The sequence below is a fragment of the Etheostoma cragini genome, chromosome 17 (assembly GCF_013103735.1).
Source record: "Etheostoma cragini isolate CJK2018 chromosome 17, CSU_Ecrag_1.0, whole genome shotgun sequence".
NCBI classification, from domain to species: domain Eukaryota; kingdom Metazoa; phylum Chordata; class Actinopteri; order Perciformes; family Percidae; genus Etheostoma; species Etheostoma cragini.
In genome coordinates this window covers 15,614,834-15,634,884 of record NC_048423.1, presented here as the reverse complement: position 1 = coordinate 15,634,884, position 20,051 = coordinate 15,614,834, and the positions used below count along the sequence as shown (strand labels likewise).

Sequence of the window (20,051 nt, the reverse complement as noted above, 5' to 3'; positions counted from 1 at the left end):
GTTCTCTTTTACTCATTCGCTTTTGTTATGCTGCTCTGGATTTACATAACTTGATTTACATAACTAGATATATCATATCCACTTACACATCAGTCATACGCATAGAACGAGACTCAACTAAATTTACAGACTTAATTCAATTTTACATGGTATTTTCAGTTTTTAACCCTGTATCACATTGAAATTCAGGTTATGCCCATATTTGGCCAACTGTGAACTTTTGCACATCCAGATTATTCCTGCAAAAATCGTACCGCCTGAAACCTTCTTGTCATAGTGTCTTTTACATATTCATTTATTGATGTTTTCAACTGTTGCATTAAGCCTAATTTGTTCTATTGTTTATATATTCAATTTTCGTATGTTTACTTTATGCACCAAATGAACGCCTTCAACGTCCACAATAATAAACGCATTTTGATGTGGACTACTTATTTGCACGAACGAACCTTAATTTTACTGTCTGTGAAACGAATGCACGAGGATAAGGAAGGGGATTTTTTTTCTTGCATTTTTCCCATGTAACGTGAACACAGCGTTGATGTCGAGCCACGTTTCCCATGATGCAGTGCGGAAAAGAGACCCGGCGGAGGGACATTCAAAACTATGGCAGAAGACTCGAATACATTTAAACCAACATTAAACTCAGAAGGCACGGAAACTACGACCATTGTTGACAACGCAGACAGTAAGATAATGAGGCGCTTGTCGTTTTCGTCAGTTAGCACACTGGAGGAACCGAATAAGACATGTAAAGTCCTAACGCCACAAAGTGTTCCCGACGACTCCAGTTTATGCCGACCGTCTGCGGAAGTCGCCGAACAACTCTCACCACAGGTCGCAAACACATGTTTAAAGATGACAAATGTAATGAAATTGAAAGAAGTCTCCTCTGAACATGTACTAAGTTCAACACAGAATTCTGTGAACAACGCGGACAAAGAAAACACCGATGTACCCTCAACAACCAGCACTCAAGGTATAGGTAATAACCGGTTTGGCTAACGTTTATGTTCCCCTTCATTTCTAGCACTTTCTGAGCTCCAGCCCGGAGGATCACTGCAATTAATATGAGTTGTTGCCGCATTGAATTTTCTTTCTGATAGTGGAAAACAAATCACCCGGGTTGATGTTAAATCATTCCTGTTATAACTGTGGGCTACACGAAGGCTAAGTTTACAGTTAATCTGTTGACACTATTTCTCAAAATACTGCATTTAACATGGACATAATATTGTTATAGGTTAGTACTGCACTCAAATATAGTTTTGAGGTACTTCTAGTACTGATAATATATTAAATACATACTGTAGTTTTTTTTTCCTCCACTACATTGACTTAATAACAATAGTTTACCGCTGAAACAATCATTAAATTAGCCTAAATGATTAGTCAACAATTCTGATGAAACGATTAATCGTTTTTTAAAGCAAAAGCTTTAACCATTGTCTGACTCTAGTGTCCTAATTGTAAGGATTCTAGTATCTTTATGTTTATTATTATCATTATCAATTAAATATCTTGGCATTTTTTGAAAAAATAAAACATTTGAAGATGCAGTCTGGGAAACTGAAGTGGACATGATTTCCTATTCTTAATATCTAGTTACCTTATAGACACAGATTAGGCCTAAATTATCCAACAGTATATAGAGTAGATACAATGAACTGAATGCTTAAGTGCAGGACCTTTTAATGATAACAGTACTTGCAACTTATGCCTAAATAATAACTATTTAGGTTAGGTTCTATTAGGTTCGGTTGCTCACCCTAATGACATGGTTGTGGTCCTTATTTGGACAGATAACACTCAAGAAGAGGACACTTCTGGCCAGAGAAGTTCGCAGGATTCCAGTGGGACCGCTAGTAAACAACATCGTAAGACAGAGGACAATTCTGAGGTGATGAAAAGGGCGCGGGACGAAGGCCGTGTGAACGTGGTTTTCCCCGGCACTGTAACTCAGGAAGGCTGCTGCCGCTTTGTCAGCGAGATCCTCAAGTGCATTCTCTATCAGAGGCAGCAACTACCCATGACGTATGACCAGCTGGTGTACTCCCAGAAGAAACAGCAAGCCTCCATGCAGGTGAATAGGAAACGTGTGTGTAAGCTGTATGTTCATAAATAAAGAAATGCTGTAGATTTGACATGCTGAATGTTTTTTTCTTTTCAGGATAAAGACGTAGTCAGTCGGAGGCCGGTGCAGTCTGCAGACATGAACTGGCGCAAGTGTCAACAGACCCTACAGGAATTAGAGGAGGTGCTGCAGCAGCTGGAGGTGCTTTTTTCCCTTAGCAGGGTGCCCCGTGTGCTACTGCTAATGGGTGGCTCCCTCATCCTCCCCAAAGAGCTGTATGAGATCAACATGGAGGCTCTGGTATTGGCTGGTGGAGATCAATGTCTACGGGTGTCCTCATGCTTAAGGCAACTCTTCCACACTCTTTTTGTAGCTGACCTTTTGTTTGACAGCAGACCTGTTTGCTTAATGCCCACCACAGTCTTGGCATTGGCGCACAGGGATTGCGGTGTAGGTTGGTTCCGACCTAAACTACAGTTTAAAGTGCCAACCCGTGTAAAGAACCAAATTATTGCTCTGTCTACTGACCCCAGCACCTGTAAGGAACAGAGTCCACAGGGGTCAGACTGGCAGGATTATGTGTGGTTTCAGGCGCCCATGACTATCAAGGGCTTGGGCAACTGACCCAAAACGTCGGGGAGCACATAGTCTGAGATTGGTATTTGTATACTACAATTACATTTTAATGGTGGGTCAAGTGAGTTTCAAACTTGAATTTTGAATTGAGCTGTCCATGTTTTAATGAATTATGAGTTGTTTTCTACTTAATATTAAAAGTATGCCACTTGAAAAAGAAGTTGGTTTATTAACACAAGCAGTATGGTGTTTGATACCTTTTTGTTGTATAGTCTTCTGAAATACTGAATGTGTTGTCATGAGGCTTTATGGCATGAACTCTGTTTTGAGAACATTTTGTATTGTTTATATTTAAGAATGTTTTACTTGACTAATTTTTAAGAACCTTAAACACGGAACAACACATGTAATGCAGTGCAATATATTTTTAATGAGCATAACTTGAAAGATATAATACATTGTATCGCTTTCTTTAATCCAATCTTTGGAAACATTTGAGTGCCAGTATCTGTACATATGTTTACATTTATCAAAACCTGAAAATGCATTTGACAGTGCTGTAATTTTAGATGCAATCAAGCAGTGAGATGCTTTGTAGTGTGAAGATCTGCATTTGGAATGACCAGTCAATATTAAACGGCAATAATAGGTGTGGGTGAAAGTGTTCAGATATCCTCCACTTTTTTGACAAACTGGACAATGTTGTTGGCTAGCAGCTGGGGCTCCTCAAAGGCAGCAAAGTGACCACCTCGAGGCATGAAAGTGTAGGAGTAGATGTTTCGATACCGAATTTGTGCCCATGTCTTAGGGCAGTGCATCAGCTCCCTGGGGAAGGCGGCAAGTCCAGTGGGCACAAATATCCCTGTCCTAAAACAAAAGAGGAAACTGAAGAGTTATAACATGATAGGATAATAAGGTGGTTAAATCTGTAACCCAAGTTGGCATAGTTTTTACAGTGTAAGCATTTGGCCACATACTTTGCATCCACTCTATTGTCAGGATTACTCTTGAAGTTCTCTTTGTAGAAGCGCATGGAGGAGACTATGGAGCCCGTAGTCCAGTAGATCATGACATTAGTCAGAAGGTCATCCAGGCTGAATTTCCTGTTCAGATGAAGACAGCAACAACCACATACACCTTTTTTTTAAATCCATCATATTATGTGTTTGCAAAAAATAACAAAAAAAACAAAATTGAATTCCCTGTTGTACCTCTCCAGCCCACCATCCACCAGACCTCTGTTCCTTAGATCCGTCCAGGAGGAGAACTTCTCCAGAAGGTAGGCCGCCAAGCCTACAGGAGAGTCATTCACTCCAAAACCTGTACGCCCAATTTAAGAGATATTAAGAGCTGAAATAATGGTACACTGAGATTACAAAATACTAACATCAGGTTGCTTGTTCCATGAGATCTTTCAATGAACTGTCAATGGTGTCGATAAGATCATCAGAACCTTTTTCTTGGTTTTGTTTATTCCCACCTGCAGTGTCTGGTTTAGTGGCCTGGATGTGCAGGTAGCCACTTTCCCTCAGGATGTCCCAGACATTTTTCTCAAAGAAAGGGAACAACCGGCGAACATCTTCCCGACTGAAGCCCACCAGGAAGGGCAGATACCGACCAATCATGAGGGAAAACATCACTTTGAGCCCCCTCGTTGACATACACATGTTTAAGTGGAGACCTTTCACGCACCTGGAAAAGATTACAAAATAAATGTCAATTCTATCTACGGTTATACTGGTTGTTACACAAGGGCATCACTTAGTCTGGAGAAGTGGTGGGGACATGGGGGCTTAGATGGAAACAACGTTTACTATATAAAAATATAATAGGGGCAGGGGCATCTGACCGGGGGGAAAAGGGGGATGAGTACCCAGGGCCCTTGTGTGAGGAAGGCCTAAAAAGATGCTAGAATGAATAGCTGTGGATGTGGGGAGGGGCTTATAGAAAATGCCTTTCTACAGGGACCAGAATTTGGTTCAATGCCCCTGAGTAGGGGGATCGGCATGATAGAGTAGATGATTACGGTAGGTTGGGAAAATGCACATTAGCAACCCAAAAGTGTTGGGACAAAAGCGACCATTTCAAAAAATGGTGGGGGCCTGTTCCCGGTGTAAATGACACTTATGGTCTCACAGCGTTTTAATCTATATTAAGTGCCAATTGAGAACTATAAATGCAGGTTTTATTGAATGCATTGCTCCAGCATCCAGGAATTTGTAGTGTCAGTAGTATTGGTCTTTTGCACAGCGCAAGCACTGTTTCACAATTTCAGAATGTTACATTGCTCCCTTTTTTTTTTTTTTTTTACGTGGGTGGTAGAAAACCCACTGCAGTGATTATTTGTGGAATGTAATGGTTTTGCCGTCTTACTGAGGCTTCATCTGGGCCATGTTGGTGGTGATGAGAGAGCCCCAGTCACCTCCCTGCAGGTAGAACTTGGAGAATCCTAAACGCTCCATCAATGTCAGGAAAATCCGGGCAGCAGCGAGACTGTCGAATCCTGAAAAGATAACAGGAAGCACATCTGTAAACATCTGCTGCTCAAGCTGTAAAACATGCATACATACGTACATGTCTTTAGAATGATCTACCTTGTTTATGAGGGGCTTCTGAGAAACCATAGCCAGGGATAGACGGGCATATGACCTCAAACAGGACACCATCCTGGTTCTCTGTGAGAAGTGGCAGAATCTTGTAGAACTCATAGAAGGAGCCAGGCCAGCCGTGAACGAGCATTAGCGGCAGAACCTTCTGATTCTCACGGTGTGGTGGTCGCACGTGGATGAAGTGCACATCCAATCCTGCATTAAAGCAAAAACATTGGTGTGAAAAGAAAATAGTGTGTTGAGTGATTGGCCAAATTTCCAGATTTTGACTCTAAAGCAAAATAAAAACCCCTGTTGATTCATCTTGAGGCGGTGAGTACCTTCTATTTTAGTTTTGAAGTGTTGAAACTTGTTGAGCACTGCCACTTGCTTTTTCCAGTCAAACTCATGTCTCCAGTAGGACACCACCTTCTTGAGATATGTGGAATTGAAGCCGTACTGGAAGCAGCTATCTTCCAAAGGATCAGTGTAGCGGGTTCTGTCAATGCGCTCATGGAGGTCCTGTCGAATAAAAGCACTGTTGATTACTTTACAGAAACACGTTGCTGTCTTATTATTGCTGCTTTTTAAATTTGGTAATTGGTGAGGAAAGTTTAACAGCTCAAAAGGACCTCAATCTCTTCATCTGAGGCTTGCACTTTAAAGGGATAGATTTGATCATCCTCTGACAGTGGCTTCTCTCCTGCTCCCCACCATCCTTCGCCAAGAGGAATACTTTTGACTTGTCTTCTTCTGTGCACTACGTATGCCACCAGTATCCCCCCTGCTGCCACCGCTGAGCCTATTAGGAGCTGCCGTTGTACGGCATCCAAGCTACAGAAAGTCCCCCTGCGAAGTGAAAACAAATATTAAAGAACTAATTGAATGTGCAGCTCTTATATCAGGGTACAAATATATCTCGATACAAGCTGAATATCAGTACTAAGCCTACTTACTGAAAAACCTGAAGTCTCTGCATTGCGCAGTTCCAAAGGTGAGCGGCCGTTCAGTTGTTTTAAGAGTCGCACTAGACTAGGACAAAGGTAACAAATGCTTCATTTTCCGCACAGCGCTTAAAGTTGTGTACAGTAATGTCAAACTGCAACCACCGTGCATTCCGACATACCTCGTTTGCCTCCTGCTGCGTGAGCCAGACAGCGTAAGCGTTTCTGCAAATGGAAGGGTCAACTCCGTGATTCAGCGGTGTGCAACACGATCACACCCGCGTTTGTTTGGCAACGCGAAAAGCCAAATCCAAAGTGTCAGATCTCGCGAGAGTTTTGCCATGACGGAAAAAGGTCTCAAACAAAGTTAATTTTCTCCCGATGTGTCCGTCTGAAAATGTCCATGCTGTTGTTAGATTTTGAGATATGTGGCTTATGAAAAATGGGTCCAATATTTACTTTAGAGGCGCTCATAATCTGTGTTAACGTTCACTTCTCCCATTGGAATCAATATTTTTTTAATTAAAATTAAATTAAAATACACATGGACCAGGGTCACATGGACCTGCCTCAAGTCTCCTGAAGATGGCAATGAGATGGACAATGATATTTGGGGAAATTCCACATTCACAAGAAGAAATGGGCCAACTCCAAACCAAGCTTTGAACACTTTTTTTCAAGAACTGCACCAATACAATTGTGTTTGAAAAAATGTGTCATGTAAAGGTAATACATTTGACTTAATGTATGTGTATACATTATTTTGTATATGTACATACTGGCGATGTAACTATGTTCGTTGTTAATGTTAGTAATAATAATAATAATAAATAAATAAATAAATAGGAATAAGTCTCCTAAAGAGGCGTGGCTGTGGCGGAGATATCCCGAGTTGGGGCGTCTCGGTTATGAATTATGAACATAGACATTATACGAAGTTATGTAACAACATGGACAAAGAGTCCTTCACTGTCTCTGACGTAGATGTCTGAGAACGTTCTCAACCGTCTCTGCCAAATCAGATAGAAGGGCTTGCAGAGCTAGTGATCTGATTGGCTGCGAGATGTGCCACTCCCCGTGAACTAAACAACCGTGACGTCGTTGTTTATATAAAAAGGAAGACGACGTCGAGCTGTTGTTGTTTGCCAACATTAACTCCGGATTTACAGAAACATGATGTGGAAGGTCGTCTTCCCCGTTCTTGCGGCCGTTTTCGCCGTCGGGTCTGGAGGATTGGTGGGGGGGTTCAGCGAGGTAGATGTCCATGATGAAGGGGTGCGTGATGCCCTCAACTACGCCGTAGTCCAACACAACAAGGGCAGCAACGACCTGTACCTCAGCCAAGTGGCAGAAGTGCTCAAGGCTCAGAGACAGGTCAGTAACGTTTCATTTCAACTTGTGTTGAACTTTATTGAACACACCTTGTTAAATCAACATACTCCAGTTTACAGGTATGCGTCGTGCTATGTATCACCCGTTAACGGTAACGTTAACGTCACAGGGTAGCTAGGCTAGGCCTTAGTTTTAGTTACCCATTTTTTGTATTTCTACCCGAAATTTGTCATTAAGTCATGCCTGTAAGCATAAGGTTAGGCCTACAGTGAATTATATATGCATACACGGTGTTGTGTTCATGGCTCTTAGCGGATGTTACGTGATTTTGAAACCAACGTCTGTCTAGCCCTTTTAAATAAACTAATCCCTGTAATCCAATCAAATCCCATCCTGTCCTTCAACTTTGAAGGGAGTTTTTTTTTCTTCCTTCATATACAACTATGCTCTCTGCACACTTTTATTAAGAAGCACCTTTTGTTTATTTTTTTCTGCTAATCAGTTCATCTTTAGTCATTTTACAGTCGATCACGTTGCGCCCTTCTTGACACTTCAAAGAGGACTAACATATAGCTGTATCAGATTTTTTTGTCTGTGGACTTCCTTGATATTTGGCTAACACACCTTTTGAGTGACATGATAATTTAAAATTAGAATTTTAATAATAATATTACTATTCGGGGGGTTGTTAGAAAAAACTAAGGACGTGTTCTTAGATTTAATGAGGAGGAAGAGAGCTTTGGTTATCAATGTAGAATTTAGAAAAAGCTTTAATAAAACAGCATGATGAAAGTGATATGACAAAGACAATATGTTCCCTCTTCAGAGACATATCGAACAGCCCCGAATCATTAATGGAAGTATCAGAATTCTATTCTCTGCACCTGGGGGCGGTTCCTTTTCACCTGGTGTATTTAAAACCATTCTCATTGGTCCGCCGTTGGCACGGCGAAGTGTAGGACATGTCTTGTTGGCTTCTTCGCTGTCCAGTGAGGAAGGACATGGCTCTACACTCTCCCCCTTTGGGCTTGTTTTTGGCAACAGATCAAAAAGTTGTATCATGTTAATGAGATACTCTCACAAAAATACACAATCCACATTCCATCATCTTAGCCTCGACACCAGGGGTTGGAGACAGAAGGTTACTTCCTGTTGACCTGATCAACACTTCGAAGGTTGGGTTGGTGTTAAGCAGTGGAACATTCATTAGGCTAGATCAGTACTGAATCAATCTGGCTGCAGAGCGCACATAAACAGAAATACACTGTTTTCAACACATTGTTTCACTTTTTATAACTCAACAGGGTGTGTTAAACTTGGCTGAAATGTAATGGCTTAAATGTCCGGAAATCTGTAGGATTGCTACAGTGCTCGACGTTTATCGTAATCTGGATTTCCATGACCCTCGCATTTCTTTTTGCAGGTGGTTGCTGGCATGAAGTACATAATAACTGTGAAAATGGCGAAGACCCCCTGCAGAAAGGGCAGGGAAAATGACGTGTGTGACATCCACCAAGACAGAGCAAAGGCTCAGGTACGGACTTTATTTAGAGGCTAAAATCCCAGTTTCTGGAAGAAAAGAAAAAAAAATCCCCATCTTATTTAGCTATGGGGAGTTATTATTAAATGTCACACAGAGAACATACTTCCCTCTTCAACAGTAGACCGTAAAGGGTCACATTGTGAAACAGATGTAAACTTCCCCAATTTGAACAATAGAGCTTTGTTTGTTAAAGGAAATGGAATTAGAATAATTACTTTACATGTCCACACACCTTATATTTCATTATTTATATTTCTACTCTGATATTTATATATTCCTTGCAACTGTAACTCAGATATCCCTTCAGGGATCAATAAAGTATTTCTCATTCTGATACACCGAGCAGCATGACCTAGCTAGCAAAGCTGTTAAACCACAGTTGTTTTTTATTAGATAACTTAAATTAAACACATTATTAAACAGAGCCTCTTTATAACAAACAAGTTTTTACATGATCAGGATCCTAAAATAATCCTGCTCATTGAACATGGGGAATGTTCATGGGGATGACATTTTTTACAATGCTTTAAAGGAGAATTCTGATTGATTCCAACATGTAGCTCTGTTGTTTGGAAATGTGGCGTGCTGTCGCTAGAGAGAAAACTGAAAGCAGTCGGTGCTGCCTACACCGTGTTATCCCCCTGAGTTAGCACGCAACAGGCTTCAACAGGGCACGTTTTAAACATGGTTTTATCCTCTAAACATGCTCAAAATGTCATTACCAGTGCCTAGCCATGTGCAGTTATTCCTTCCAAGTGAACACAGCGAATCTGCCTTTCTGTCACATCTCCAGCAGTCAGTTTCACTGTGTTCACTCGGAAGGCATCACTGCACATGGCTAGACTCTGGTAATGACATTTTGAGCATGTTTAGAGGATAAAAACAAGTTTAAAACGTGCCCTGTTTAAGCCTGTTGGGTGCTAACTTAGGGGGATAACACGGTGTAGGCAGCACCGATTGTTTTTGTTTTTCTTGTGACTGACAGCAATCCAAATTTCCAAACAATAGACACCCATTAAAGGCAAAGTGCTGTTTTGTTTTTGATATATTTGAATATATATATATATATAATGCGTGGAACCTTTTCTTCCTCCTCAGCCTTACCAGTGCACATTTACGGTGTGGAACCGCCCTTGGCTCAATGAAATCCAGATGGTGGCTGAGACGTGCTAGAGAGAGAACCACGTGGGAAATCTTTAGTCTTAGCAATGTTTGCTAAATAACCTTCATACAGAGTCATATGTGTTTTCCTGTATAGCAAACACAAGTCGATTTTCTGCCTATGCTACTTCTCTGCTACATTGAACAACTTCTGAAAGTTAGTGTGTTTCAGACTAACCTTTAGTGTAAAGCAGTGTATAGATGTATTAACTTTCGGGCGCCCAGTCAGCTCAGCTGGTGGAGCGGCCGTCCATATGTAGAGGTTTACTCTGCGACGCCCTTTACTGCATGTCATTCCCGCCTCTCTCTCTCCTTTCATATCTTCAGCTTTCCTGTCAAAATAAAATAAAGGCTGAAAATGCCCAAAACATATCTTCAGACTTAACTTTTATCGAAGCAACTTTGTATAGTGGAACACTAACCAAGCAAATAAGTAATGAGTGTGGGAACCACAAAGTGTTTTAAAATAAAATGACAATTAAAATAGCATGTGAACATGAATGACTGTGTCCATGTGGTAAATGCATCTGGTTTAATATTGTATTATTGGGTACGGAGACGTTTTTGTGTGTTTTTTCATCTCTCATCATCTCCCATTTGGCCAATAAGAGTATGAATGTTGTGACATGTAAAGTTTAGGAAGCAAGAAACTTCAGAAGTTATAATTATTTTTGAAAACATTCATATCTCTTTTTCAAAATATGGTTTGATAATGTGAATTTCTCCTGAGTTTTTCAATCACCTGAGTGTATACTTTCAAAAGAGATTTCTACACAAAATACGAGCAAAATAACATTGGCAACGATCTCAATATATATAAATCTTTACCGTTCGAGTAGATACCATTCAGTTGAAAAACGCCATTTGAAGATACGCTCAGCCGGTGTTCTCTTGATTTGTGCTCCCTATAGAGATGTGTTAACTGCACATGCGTGGTAGCATTACTTGATTAGTCGATCGAAGTACACTACACCTGAAAAATATATTCTGATAGAGTATCTCACAGTACACTTACCGCTGTTTGTAATTAAAAAGTAAAAATCCGTATTACGGAAATAGGGTTGCACAAAAGCACAAGGTAGCATAACTCGCCAGAACACCGGTGTAAGGCGCACAGTATGGCCTGCCCTGCTTGGCCGACTATCAGTGATTTATGAAGGCGGAGACAGTTTTTTTATTAGAACAGAGCAGTTTATACCGGCAGGCGGGATAAATTGCATCGCTGAAGAGGCTTCACTTCCCAAACATGAAGTTCCTTAACAAAGACGAACTGCAGATCGCTGATGGAGTCCTGCTAAAACACCTACCCAAGAGTTTGAAGGTAGACGGCCGCTGTTCATATTCACACTTCAAATATCATTAATGTCATGTCAGCATGTCATCACGGTGTCTTTCTACGCCCTGTGGCTCTAAACTGTTGGTGTTTTTATGTATACAGTTTCCTATATGGCATTAACAGGAACAAACCAAGCACACAGGAGGTCATCGTTGACACATGGCCTGATTTTAAAGTCATCATTTGCCGACTTGACCCCAATGTGAGTTCACGTCCCCCGGGAGAACTGAATATATTGGAGTACACGTTGTGTTTTTGTACATGCCACATTGCTAAATGTACAGTTAACTTGACAGAACAAGCGCGCCCTGGAGTTTATGAAAAAGGTGACACAGCATGGATGAACCGAGTTTAAGGAAAATGTTGACAGAAGAGAATGCAATTGACTGGAGCACCTACTTTGTTATTGGAGGTTAGTAAGATTAAGATCACTGCAGACAGTGTCTGTCACCCTCAGGCAACTGTTGCAGTTGGTAACCAGTCTTGTAAATATATATAGTACATTAAAACACTTTACTTTTAGTTTTAGGTAATTGTACTTTACTTGAGTATAGTCTCTATACAGGCCATGCCACTTTTACTACATTACTTCTACTCCACGTCAATTCAGAGGTACATATTGAACATTTTATATTGTTACATATTATTTCACAGCTGTAGTTACTACTATTAATATGTTTTTATTCAACATACTGTACAGTAGCTTATGACAAGCTTATAACATATCATGCATCATTATGAAATTCTCATCCATAGGCTACTACACTTGAACTCCACTTAGACTGTAAAATGCTAGTTAGACATATATTAATAATCTATGTAACATACAGTCTATATACGTTTGATAACCATTTGGACAATTTGCAATGAGTACTTTTCCTCTTGATACTTGTACTTTTGAGTACATTTAGGTATTAGTTGTATATATTTTACTCTTTTCAATGCAAGACTTCTGTACTTTTGAGTGTGGTTTTCCTATTTCTTCTGAGAGACTAAAGTAAATACTATCTCCACTACTGGTCTAACCATAGACTGAATTGGCTGTAACCTCTTGCAAAGAAAAAATATTGAATTGTATTAACATCTGAATTATTTTTACCCAACAGGATTTGACATTTCCCATTCCTCCACGCTCAAAGAAATGGCTTCTGACAGAGAAGTCAACAACAGATCCTGTACTGTGGTGCATCTTCTGTATTTGCCAGACAGCAGCCATCTGCTCACACCAGCAGCTGGCAGGTAGAGTCACATGATTAACATGTACTTTATCTGTAAAAATTCAAATAATAATGATAATAATATTGTTTTCTATGGTTAGATTGTCCCACTCTGCTTCTCCACAGTGAGTTTGAATCGAGGATTTCATCTCTTAACCTCTCCCACGTCGACCTGGACGTTTGGAGGGAACGAGCAGAGTTACAGAAACATTAAAAAACTTATCAGCAACTTCCCGTCATGCTGCATCACTGGCGACCAGGACCAGCCGGTGTCCTGGATCCTTGTGTATGATTACTGTGCTTTGGGCTTATTGTACACTCTGCCAGAGCATAGAGGGAGAGGCTACGCCAAAGTCCTGGTCAGCACCATGGCCAAGAGACTCCCCGCTGGGGGCTACCCAGTCTACTGCTTCATAGAGGAGGAGAACACGGCCTCCTACACGCTCTTTAAAAAACTGGGCTTTATTGACGATCCCTCATACAGGGCGGCATGGTTTGAGTTCAACTTTTGATTTTGGAACCATTTCTAACAAGTGTTTTTATAAAAATAACTTCCAATGTTACCTATGAGAATGTGATTGAAATGTAAAGTTAAGCCTATACATTTCATAGGCTCTCCAAAGCATTGCATCAAAACCTGGTTATAATGGTGGTATAAGGGAAAATGGCATTACTGACACAAATACTAATGTCACCTTATCATAACACATTCATATAAATAAAATATTTGCTTTGCTCTCTATTTGCAGTTATCAAATAATGGACTTCCAATATATTTACCACATTATAGATACAGGCTACCTCTTTTTTTACACACCAATGCAATTATTAATAACCAAGGACCCAAAATAAAGACATTTAATTGTTGTATTCATGTTTCAAACGACCAAGTTCTCCTTTTCACATTACTGTTAAAGTTCTTCCTGATGGAGTCGCATGAGATCAGCCCTGAAAAATTCTAAATCACACACATTTATTCCCTTGAGTAAAGAGCGGTTTCTCAAGTCAAAACTCCTTATTAGTCAAATGTCTTTACAAGAAAGGTGTCATTTCTCAATCCATGTGTCTTGAGACCACACCCAGCCAAAGGATCCAAGTCACCTATTTTCAAAGTACCTGAACACACGTTCTTTGTTCCAATCAAGCAGGGGCGGCTCACAAAGGCTGGGAAGGTAGTAACCTTTCCTGTGGGAACAATGAGCTACCTCATGGGTGCTAAGTGATAGATATGACCTAATCAATTCTTTAGAGACAGAGGAACAGAGGGGGAAGGTGATAGACAAAAGGGAAGGTCTTGACCTCTTCACAACTAATAAGGAATAGAATGCATTTTTCCTAACCTGGCTGCAGCATAAACCGAATTACATTGTTTTCAAAACGTTGTTTTTAAATTTTTAAAACTCAACCGTTCCCAGTGTCAATGTCGTCCAAGCTCAGAAACAGCACTTTTCTGTCTCCAGAAATGTTAAGCTCTCATCAAAATGATCCCCAGCTACAACATTGAAGTTGTATACACATCATTGCATTAATATAATTAAGTTATCATAATAAAATGATATTTCTATCTATCTATCTATCTATCTATCTATCTATCTATCTATCTATCTATCTATATACATACAGTATATATATATATATATATATACATTATAAAACTATTTATCTGTCTATCTATCTACATATACATGCAGTATATATATATATACTATAAAACGATCTATCTATCTATCTTTATCTACCTATCTATATATACACACAGTATATACATACATTATAAAACTATCTATTTATCTGTCTATCTATCTACATATACATGCAGTATATATTCATATATATATATATATATATATATATATATATACTATAAAACGATCTATCTATATTTTTCTCTATCTATCTATCTATCTATCTATATATACACACAGTATATACATACATTATAAAACGATCTGTCTATCTATCTACATATGCATACTGTATATATACAGATACAATATATACATATGCATTATTAAACTATCTATCTATCCATACATACAATATATATAGATACAGTACAGACATACATTTTAAAACGATCTATCTATCTATCTATCTATAAATACAGTATACACAGATCTTTTCACAGAGATTCACCGATACTCCACCCTACTGTCTGACTCCACCCCATGCCACAAATCACGCGTGTCGAAAGTGCGAATCAGAAGTCCACTTTAGCCTGAAATAAAGAAGAAATGTCCAGTTCGATCCGCAGGAACTCTGCGTTACCAATGACCGTTCCAACTTCGGTACGGTTTCCTTCGATATCCCAGACGGTAAAGATCTCACCATGGAACTGACCGGAGAGCAGCTGAAAACGACTGAGACCCAGCTGAAAAGATATTTACCTCGGTCACAACAGGTGTGTCCAGTCCAGTTATGAGATTTAATTTAATACATAAATTATAATACAATCTAGCCTATTGCCTGTTGTAGTAGGCTGTTACCATCTTATTACTGTGCTTGCTTGACAACATTGTTTACTATATTCACTAACTTAATAACTAATCCAACCATTCTTTGGATTAATGGAACTATTTCATTTTTAAGGTTTATGGTTTTCTGGTCCTCAGAAACAGAGTCAGATCAGAATCTGTGAGGGTTTTAGTGGACAGATGGCCAGAGTTCAATGTCATTGTGTGCAAACCACAATACGAACAGGTAACTATTATCTATGTGTATTCCTATATATAAATAGGCTACATACATGTACACATGCATTTCTGCATACAGTATATTTACATAAATCTCTTTTTCTACAGAAGGGTGATCTCTTCAAAGACACACTTGTTTTTGCAAAAGATGAATCTATTCTCAAAGAAACCATTAGGAAGTCCTCTGTTATTGACTGGACCCAATACCTTTATCTTGGTAAGCACTTTTGTTCTTTCCATCGTCTCTGGCCCTGTGATTATTGAAAAAAAGTCTTGAAACTGTACTGTATTTTTATTTGATTTAGGAATGTCTTATGAAAGAATCATTCATGCAACACTCAATAACAAGACATAACAATGGAAGGGTTACAAACCCCAGACACCTGTTGTTCTGTTTAATGTGATCTTTGTACTGCTGGCTTTAGGGTATACATTTTGGCTTTGGGTTTTATTATCTTTATCTCTATCTTAGAGTCCGCCCATTATTATGGCATATCGTATCACAAAAGGTCAAAGAACAGTACCGTTGTGCCAGTACACTCATTTAAATGACTGTAATAAAGCCAGAGTCGTCAGGCAAAGTACTCAACAAGTATAGGTTAATAAGAAAGGAGAAGTTCTAAGATGACTATGTAAAAACATACTTATTAACGGCTTTTTCCAAAATATCTGAGCAACATTTGGATGTTTTACATCTTCCAACCACATCCATATTTGCACATTTGTGCTTATGTAAGCGGTTGAAATCTTACCTTTAATCCTGTTTAAATAATACATTTTCTCACAAGTAAAAAGAAATACAAATACAAAATCAGGTTCCACACATGTTTTATTGTCTTTTCTTTCATATCAAGCAATCAATCTTCGCCACTTGGAGATATTTCAAGCAGTGGCATCAGAAAAAGGCGTGTCCAGCAGAAAACTGGCAGTGTGTCACATGATGATCCTGGAGGATGTATCCAGCCTTCCCTCCATAGACAGGTAGAGCCTAGCTATGCAGTCATGATATCTTTAGTGTCTAGCGTGTGACTAAATCATTATCTTAGGTTTAGTAGATCATCATAAAGCAGAAACCTGTTCTGCATCAGCTCCAGGTTCTCACTTAGCTCTCTGGATGAATCACACGTCAGCTTGGTGAATCAGATGTGGAAGTTTGGAAAGAACGAGGGCGGGGCCAGGATGATCCGGAACATGATAGCAAACTTCCCCTCCTGCTGCGTGCTGGATGCAGAAGGAAAGCCTGTTTCCTGGATCCTGACGTATGCGTCATGTGCACTGGGCATATTGTACACTTTGCCAGAGCACAGAGGGAAGAGCTACGCCAGAGTCGTGGCCAGCACAATGGCCAAGAGATTTCACGCTCTGGGCTACCCAGTGTACTGCTTTATAGAGGAGGACAATGACGTCTCCTACAGGCTCTTTAGAAGCCTGGGCTTCATCGAGGACCCCTCATACAGGGAAGCCTGGTTTGAATTCAATGATTTTTTTACCTCATAGAAGACGCTCCGTAAAAGTTGCTCTCAGCATGGAAAGGGGAAAGGTTATATAAAAACGCTAGTCAGAAATCAAGATTAAAAGGCATATTTTTCTACCCTCCTACTGCATGTGAGCCTGTTATGTTTCCAGTTTAGCTTCAGTTGCCTTAAACTGAAATGATCCGATTCATGGACATGGCCTTAAAGACCTCTCTTCATACATCTCATCTCTTTTCCACAAAAACACTTGATGCAGGACTGGATCTAAAAATGAAAGGAAGAAAATCTTTTAGTAGTTATTTATTATCCATATAGTTCTGGTGCTGGGTAGGGATGTGCGATTCAAGCTCTACCGATTCATAACCAATTCATAGAATTGTATGTCTACTGCAATCACATGATAGATAGATACTTTATTCACACACTACATACACATACATCATAAAAGGATCTTAAAATAACAAACAAATCCACATAAATTATATGAATATGAATTATACACACACACACACACACACACACACACACACACACACACTGTACGTAAGTAACTGTGTTTATTTTATTTTTGAATCGAGAATCGTTCTTGAATCGAAAATCGATTTTAAATGGAATCATGAACCTAAAAATCAGAATCGAATCGTGCCATTTTCTGAACTGTACACCCCTGGTACTGGGAGTAAATTGAATTAAACTTGTGTTAGAGGTTCTGGTAATGCGGATGCACATTATTGAGTATTTTTTCAATTAAAAATTTGGTGTATAAAACATTAAATATAATATGAAACTGCCACCACAAGTAACTGCAGCCCAAAGTGATGTTTATGATGAGATTAATAAAAACATAATCAAACCGGATTAATGCATTTATTTCTGAATAAAGTCTGAGGACAGAAAAAAATGCTTACTGCTTTACCTTTGTTCTGTGAACTTTTCAAGACGAACCAACCACGTTTTCCAGTACTCCATCATCAGCTCTGAGCTCAACTGATGAGCATGGGCAGGTGAGCCATCTTTGTAGGCTACTACAATGAGTCCATTTTCAACCTGCAATGAGAAGATATTAGTGGGAAAGTGGTTGTTCTTTTGTGTGACACAGTGTAGCAGACACACAGTAAAACAAATCAATGTGTGTAACGTTCTATAATCTATCTATCAAGAAAGTAATCTGGCTTCAGGCTGAGAGACAGTTCTGACAATCTGGGTGAAAAGCAGAGAATTAAAAGCGATAACTCAGTAGATCACCTGGTATTTGTAGTTTCCATCGTTGTTCAAAGCCCCGGCGTAGGCTGCCACCTGAACAGGATTGTCATATGTGTTGCTCAGGAATGGTTTGGGCTTCTCTGAAGTCTTCCAGTCAATAACACATAGTACACCCCTGGGGACAAGAAAGTGGGCTGTGAGTGTAGCAGAGGTAGTAAGAAATATCAAGTAGGGCAGCTTGATTATGGAAAAAATATAATCATGATTATTTTGATCAATATTGAAATCACGATAATTTAACATGATTACTTGTTGACTTCCGGAAAGATGTTGCACTCATTGAACTTAGAAAAAACAGTGGGAAAAGTTTAATAAATCAACAGTAAAAAAAAAACTTTGCCTTAATACTTTTCCTATTTAAACTTATTTTTTCATTCCAAACACAAGTTTTCTCGCACAGCGTAACAAACTAAAATAAGTATTTGTTTGTTTTTTCGATTATTCTGTTTTTGTGATAATTGGGAGCCAAAATCATAATCATGCTTAACTTTTGATTAATTGCAAAGCCTTAATATCAAGTCTAATATAGAAATAGTAGAGTCTACTTTATCTGCAAATCAGGATATTTACCTGTAGCGAGCAACACAATCCACAATTCCCAGATAGTTCAGAGTGTCATGTTGCACGGTGCTTTCAGTAGCTCTCACTGCACTGACGTCCTCCAGGACGTGAGAGATGCTCTCCATGTATCCCTGGACCTCAGGTGGATACTCTGCTGTCTCCGAAGGATTTTTGTTCTTCCATGTTGCACCTGACGTCAGGATGTCCTCCAAAGTTGAATGGAAAAGCTTCCCTTGCCTAAACAAATCTGATTGAGAACAACTTTTGGTCACTTCCCAGTTCCTACAAACTCCACATCTTAAGTTAACAACACCACACATAATTTAATAGTAGCTTTCGTTGATGTCACAAAACTTACTCTGACTGTATTCTTTAAAGCCTTCCTCTCCAAGCTCTGCGATCATCTTCCTCTTCCACCTCTCCAGGTAGAAGATCTGCTCTTGGGAAAGCGTCTGCTGAAGAATGCGCGTCACACTCGGTACGGATGATCTGCTCTGGCCCCGGTTTAACAAAATCCGGGTTGGAGGTCCTGGCTCTGGCTCCTCTGTTTCTATACTCTCTTCGCAGTTTAAGAAAGGATGAAGGGTTTTGGGTCCCGTCATTTCTGGTCTTGAGGAAGGCGTTTGTGCTTTGACAACGGGTCCATAGATGTGCTCATCCTCCGTTAGCAGGGTCTCGGGGGTTTGGGAACTGACCCTGGATGACATTACAGACTTTACAAGAGAAGAGTAGCGCTCACGGTCCACTAAGCTGTACGGGCTGTGTCTCTTTGGGGAACTTAGGCAATAGCAAGCAGAGACGTGCCTCGCAGTGAGGGAGGTGCATTGAGCGACAATGACGCCTCCAGCGCACACCACGCGTTTAACAATGTACATTGTGACCACTTTCACACATCAAGCTCATAGAAGGCAGTTACTTATTCGCTAACCAACGGCCTATGTACAGTTGTTTCAGTGTTTTAACAGCAACGTAACGTTAACAGTAACGTTACTACCAAGATGTTTGCCTTCATTTGGGTGGCGGTACTTGCCCCAACATGTCCCAAAGAAACTCGTCGTCCAAACCATAGACAGTTTAACAAAGGTCCAAGCTAACACAACTGCATGACTTCCGTAACTAGGAAGTGTAGTTCCGGGTTTGACTGCATTTGCAACGCTAGAAACTACATTACCCATAATGTTCAGTGGTACTCATTTTAGTTACTTTCTTTCACGTATTACGCCTCACTTGCGTAATGATAACAAAATTTAACATTGCTTTTTGTATAAAGAAGTTATCGTAGAGCCTT

General features: G+C 39.8%; 6 protein-coding genes across 9 annotated transcripts; 4 read left to right on the top strand and 2 right to left on the bottom strand.

The window, feature by feature from the left end:
- Positions 1–520: 520 nt before the first annotated feature.
- On the top strand, positions 521–2,861 carry mad2l1bp (MAD2L1 binding protein). 2 transcript variants are annotated; one of them, XM_034897527.1, is made up of 3 exons: positions 521–985; positions 1,803–2,083; positions 2,171–2,861. In XM_034897527.1, exons 1-3 carry the CDS (start codon positions 607–609, stop codon positions 2,696–2,698), a joined length of 1,188 nt encoding a protein of 395 aa, XP_034753418.1. In that variant the 5' UTR covers positions 521–606; the 3' UTR covers positions 2,699–2,861. The 2 variants fall into 2 exon arrangements, with proteins under 2 accessions (XP_034753418.1, XP_034753420.1); XM_034897529.1 differs by having other exon boundaries at positions 522–979.
- A 341-nt stretch (positions 2,862–3,202) lies between these two features.
- On the bottom strand, positions 3,203–6,540 carry ephx5 (epoxide hydrolase 5). 3 transcript variants are annotated; one of them, XM_034897510.1, is made up of 10 exons: positions 6,365–6,540; positions 6,195–6,270; positions 5,871–6,087; positions 5,580–5,760; positions 5,245–5,454; positions 5,024–5,153; positions 4,131–4,342; positions 3,862–3,970; positions 3,628–3,753; positions 3,203–3,517 (listed from the first exon to the last, which is right to left on the bottom strand). In XM_034897510.1, exons 2-10 carry the CDS (start codon positions 6,215–6,217, stop codon positions 3,316–3,318), a joined length of 1,410 nt encoding a protein of 469 aa, XP_034753401.1. In that variant the 5' UTR covers positions 6,218–6,270; positions 6,365–6,540; the 3' UTR covers positions 3,203–3,315. The 3 variants fall into 3 exon arrangements, with proteins under 3 accessions (XP_034753401.1, XP_034753403.1, XP_034753402.1); XM_034897512.1 differs by having other exon boundaries at positions 6,195–6,265; positions 6,365–6,500; XM_034897511.1 differs by having other exon boundaries at positions 6,195–6,480.
- A 724-nt stretch (positions 6,541–7,264) lies between these two features.
- cst3 (cystatin C (amyloid angiopathy and cerebral hemorrhage)) lies at positions 7,265–10,411 on the top strand. The gene is made up of 3 exons (XM_034897555.1): positions 7,265–7,556; positions 8,938–9,048; positions 10,156–10,411. Exons 1-3 carry the CDS (start codon positions 7,356–7,358, stop codon positions 10,228–10,230), a joined length of 387 nt encoding a protein of 128 aa, XP_034753446.1. The 5' UTR covers positions 7,265–7,355; the 3' UTR covers positions 10,231–10,411.
- A 194-nt stretch (positions 10,412–10,605) lies between these two features.
- si:dkey-76k16.5 (uncharacterized protein LOC566887 homolog) lies at positions 10,606–13,621 on the top strand. Its single transcript, XM_034897560.1, is given in 7 exon segments — positions 10,606–11,539; positions 11,649–11,756; positions 11,851–11,885; positions 11,887–11,966; positions 12,661–12,793; positions 12,898–12,942; positions 12,944–13,621. Coding segments are annotated over 7 exon segments (816 nt in total). The 5' UTR covers positions 10,606–11,464; the 3' UTR covers positions 13,284–13,621.
- Positions 13,622–14,917: 1,296 nt separating this feature from the next.
- Positions 14,918–17,210, top strand: si:dkey-76k16.6 (uncharacterized protein LOC566817 homolog). The gene is made up of 5 exons (XM_034897544.1): positions 14,918–15,172; positions 15,361–15,471; positions 15,573–15,681; positions 16,319–16,445; positions 16,553–17,210. The coding sequence occupies exons 1-5, from the start codon at positions 15,101–15,103 to the stop codon at positions 16,959–16,961; spliced, it is 828 nt and encodes a 275-aa protein (XP_034753435.1). The 5' UTR covers positions 14,918–15,100; the 3' UTR covers positions 16,962–17,210.
- Positions 16,292–19,901, bottom strand: mgme1 (mitochondrial genome maintenance exonuclease 1). The gene is made up of 5 exons (XM_034897538.1): positions 19,122–19,901; positions 18,773–19,010; positions 18,185–18,317; positions 17,856–17,986; positions 16,292–17,203 (listed from the first exon to the last, which is right to left on the bottom strand). The coding sequence occupies exons 1-5, from the start codon at positions 19,636–19,638 to the stop codon at positions 17,164–17,166; spliced, it is 1,059 nt and encodes a 352-aa protein (XP_034753429.1). The 5' UTR covers positions 19,639–19,901; the 3' UTR covers positions 16,292–17,163.
- Positions 19,902–20,051: the final 150 nt, after the last annotated feature.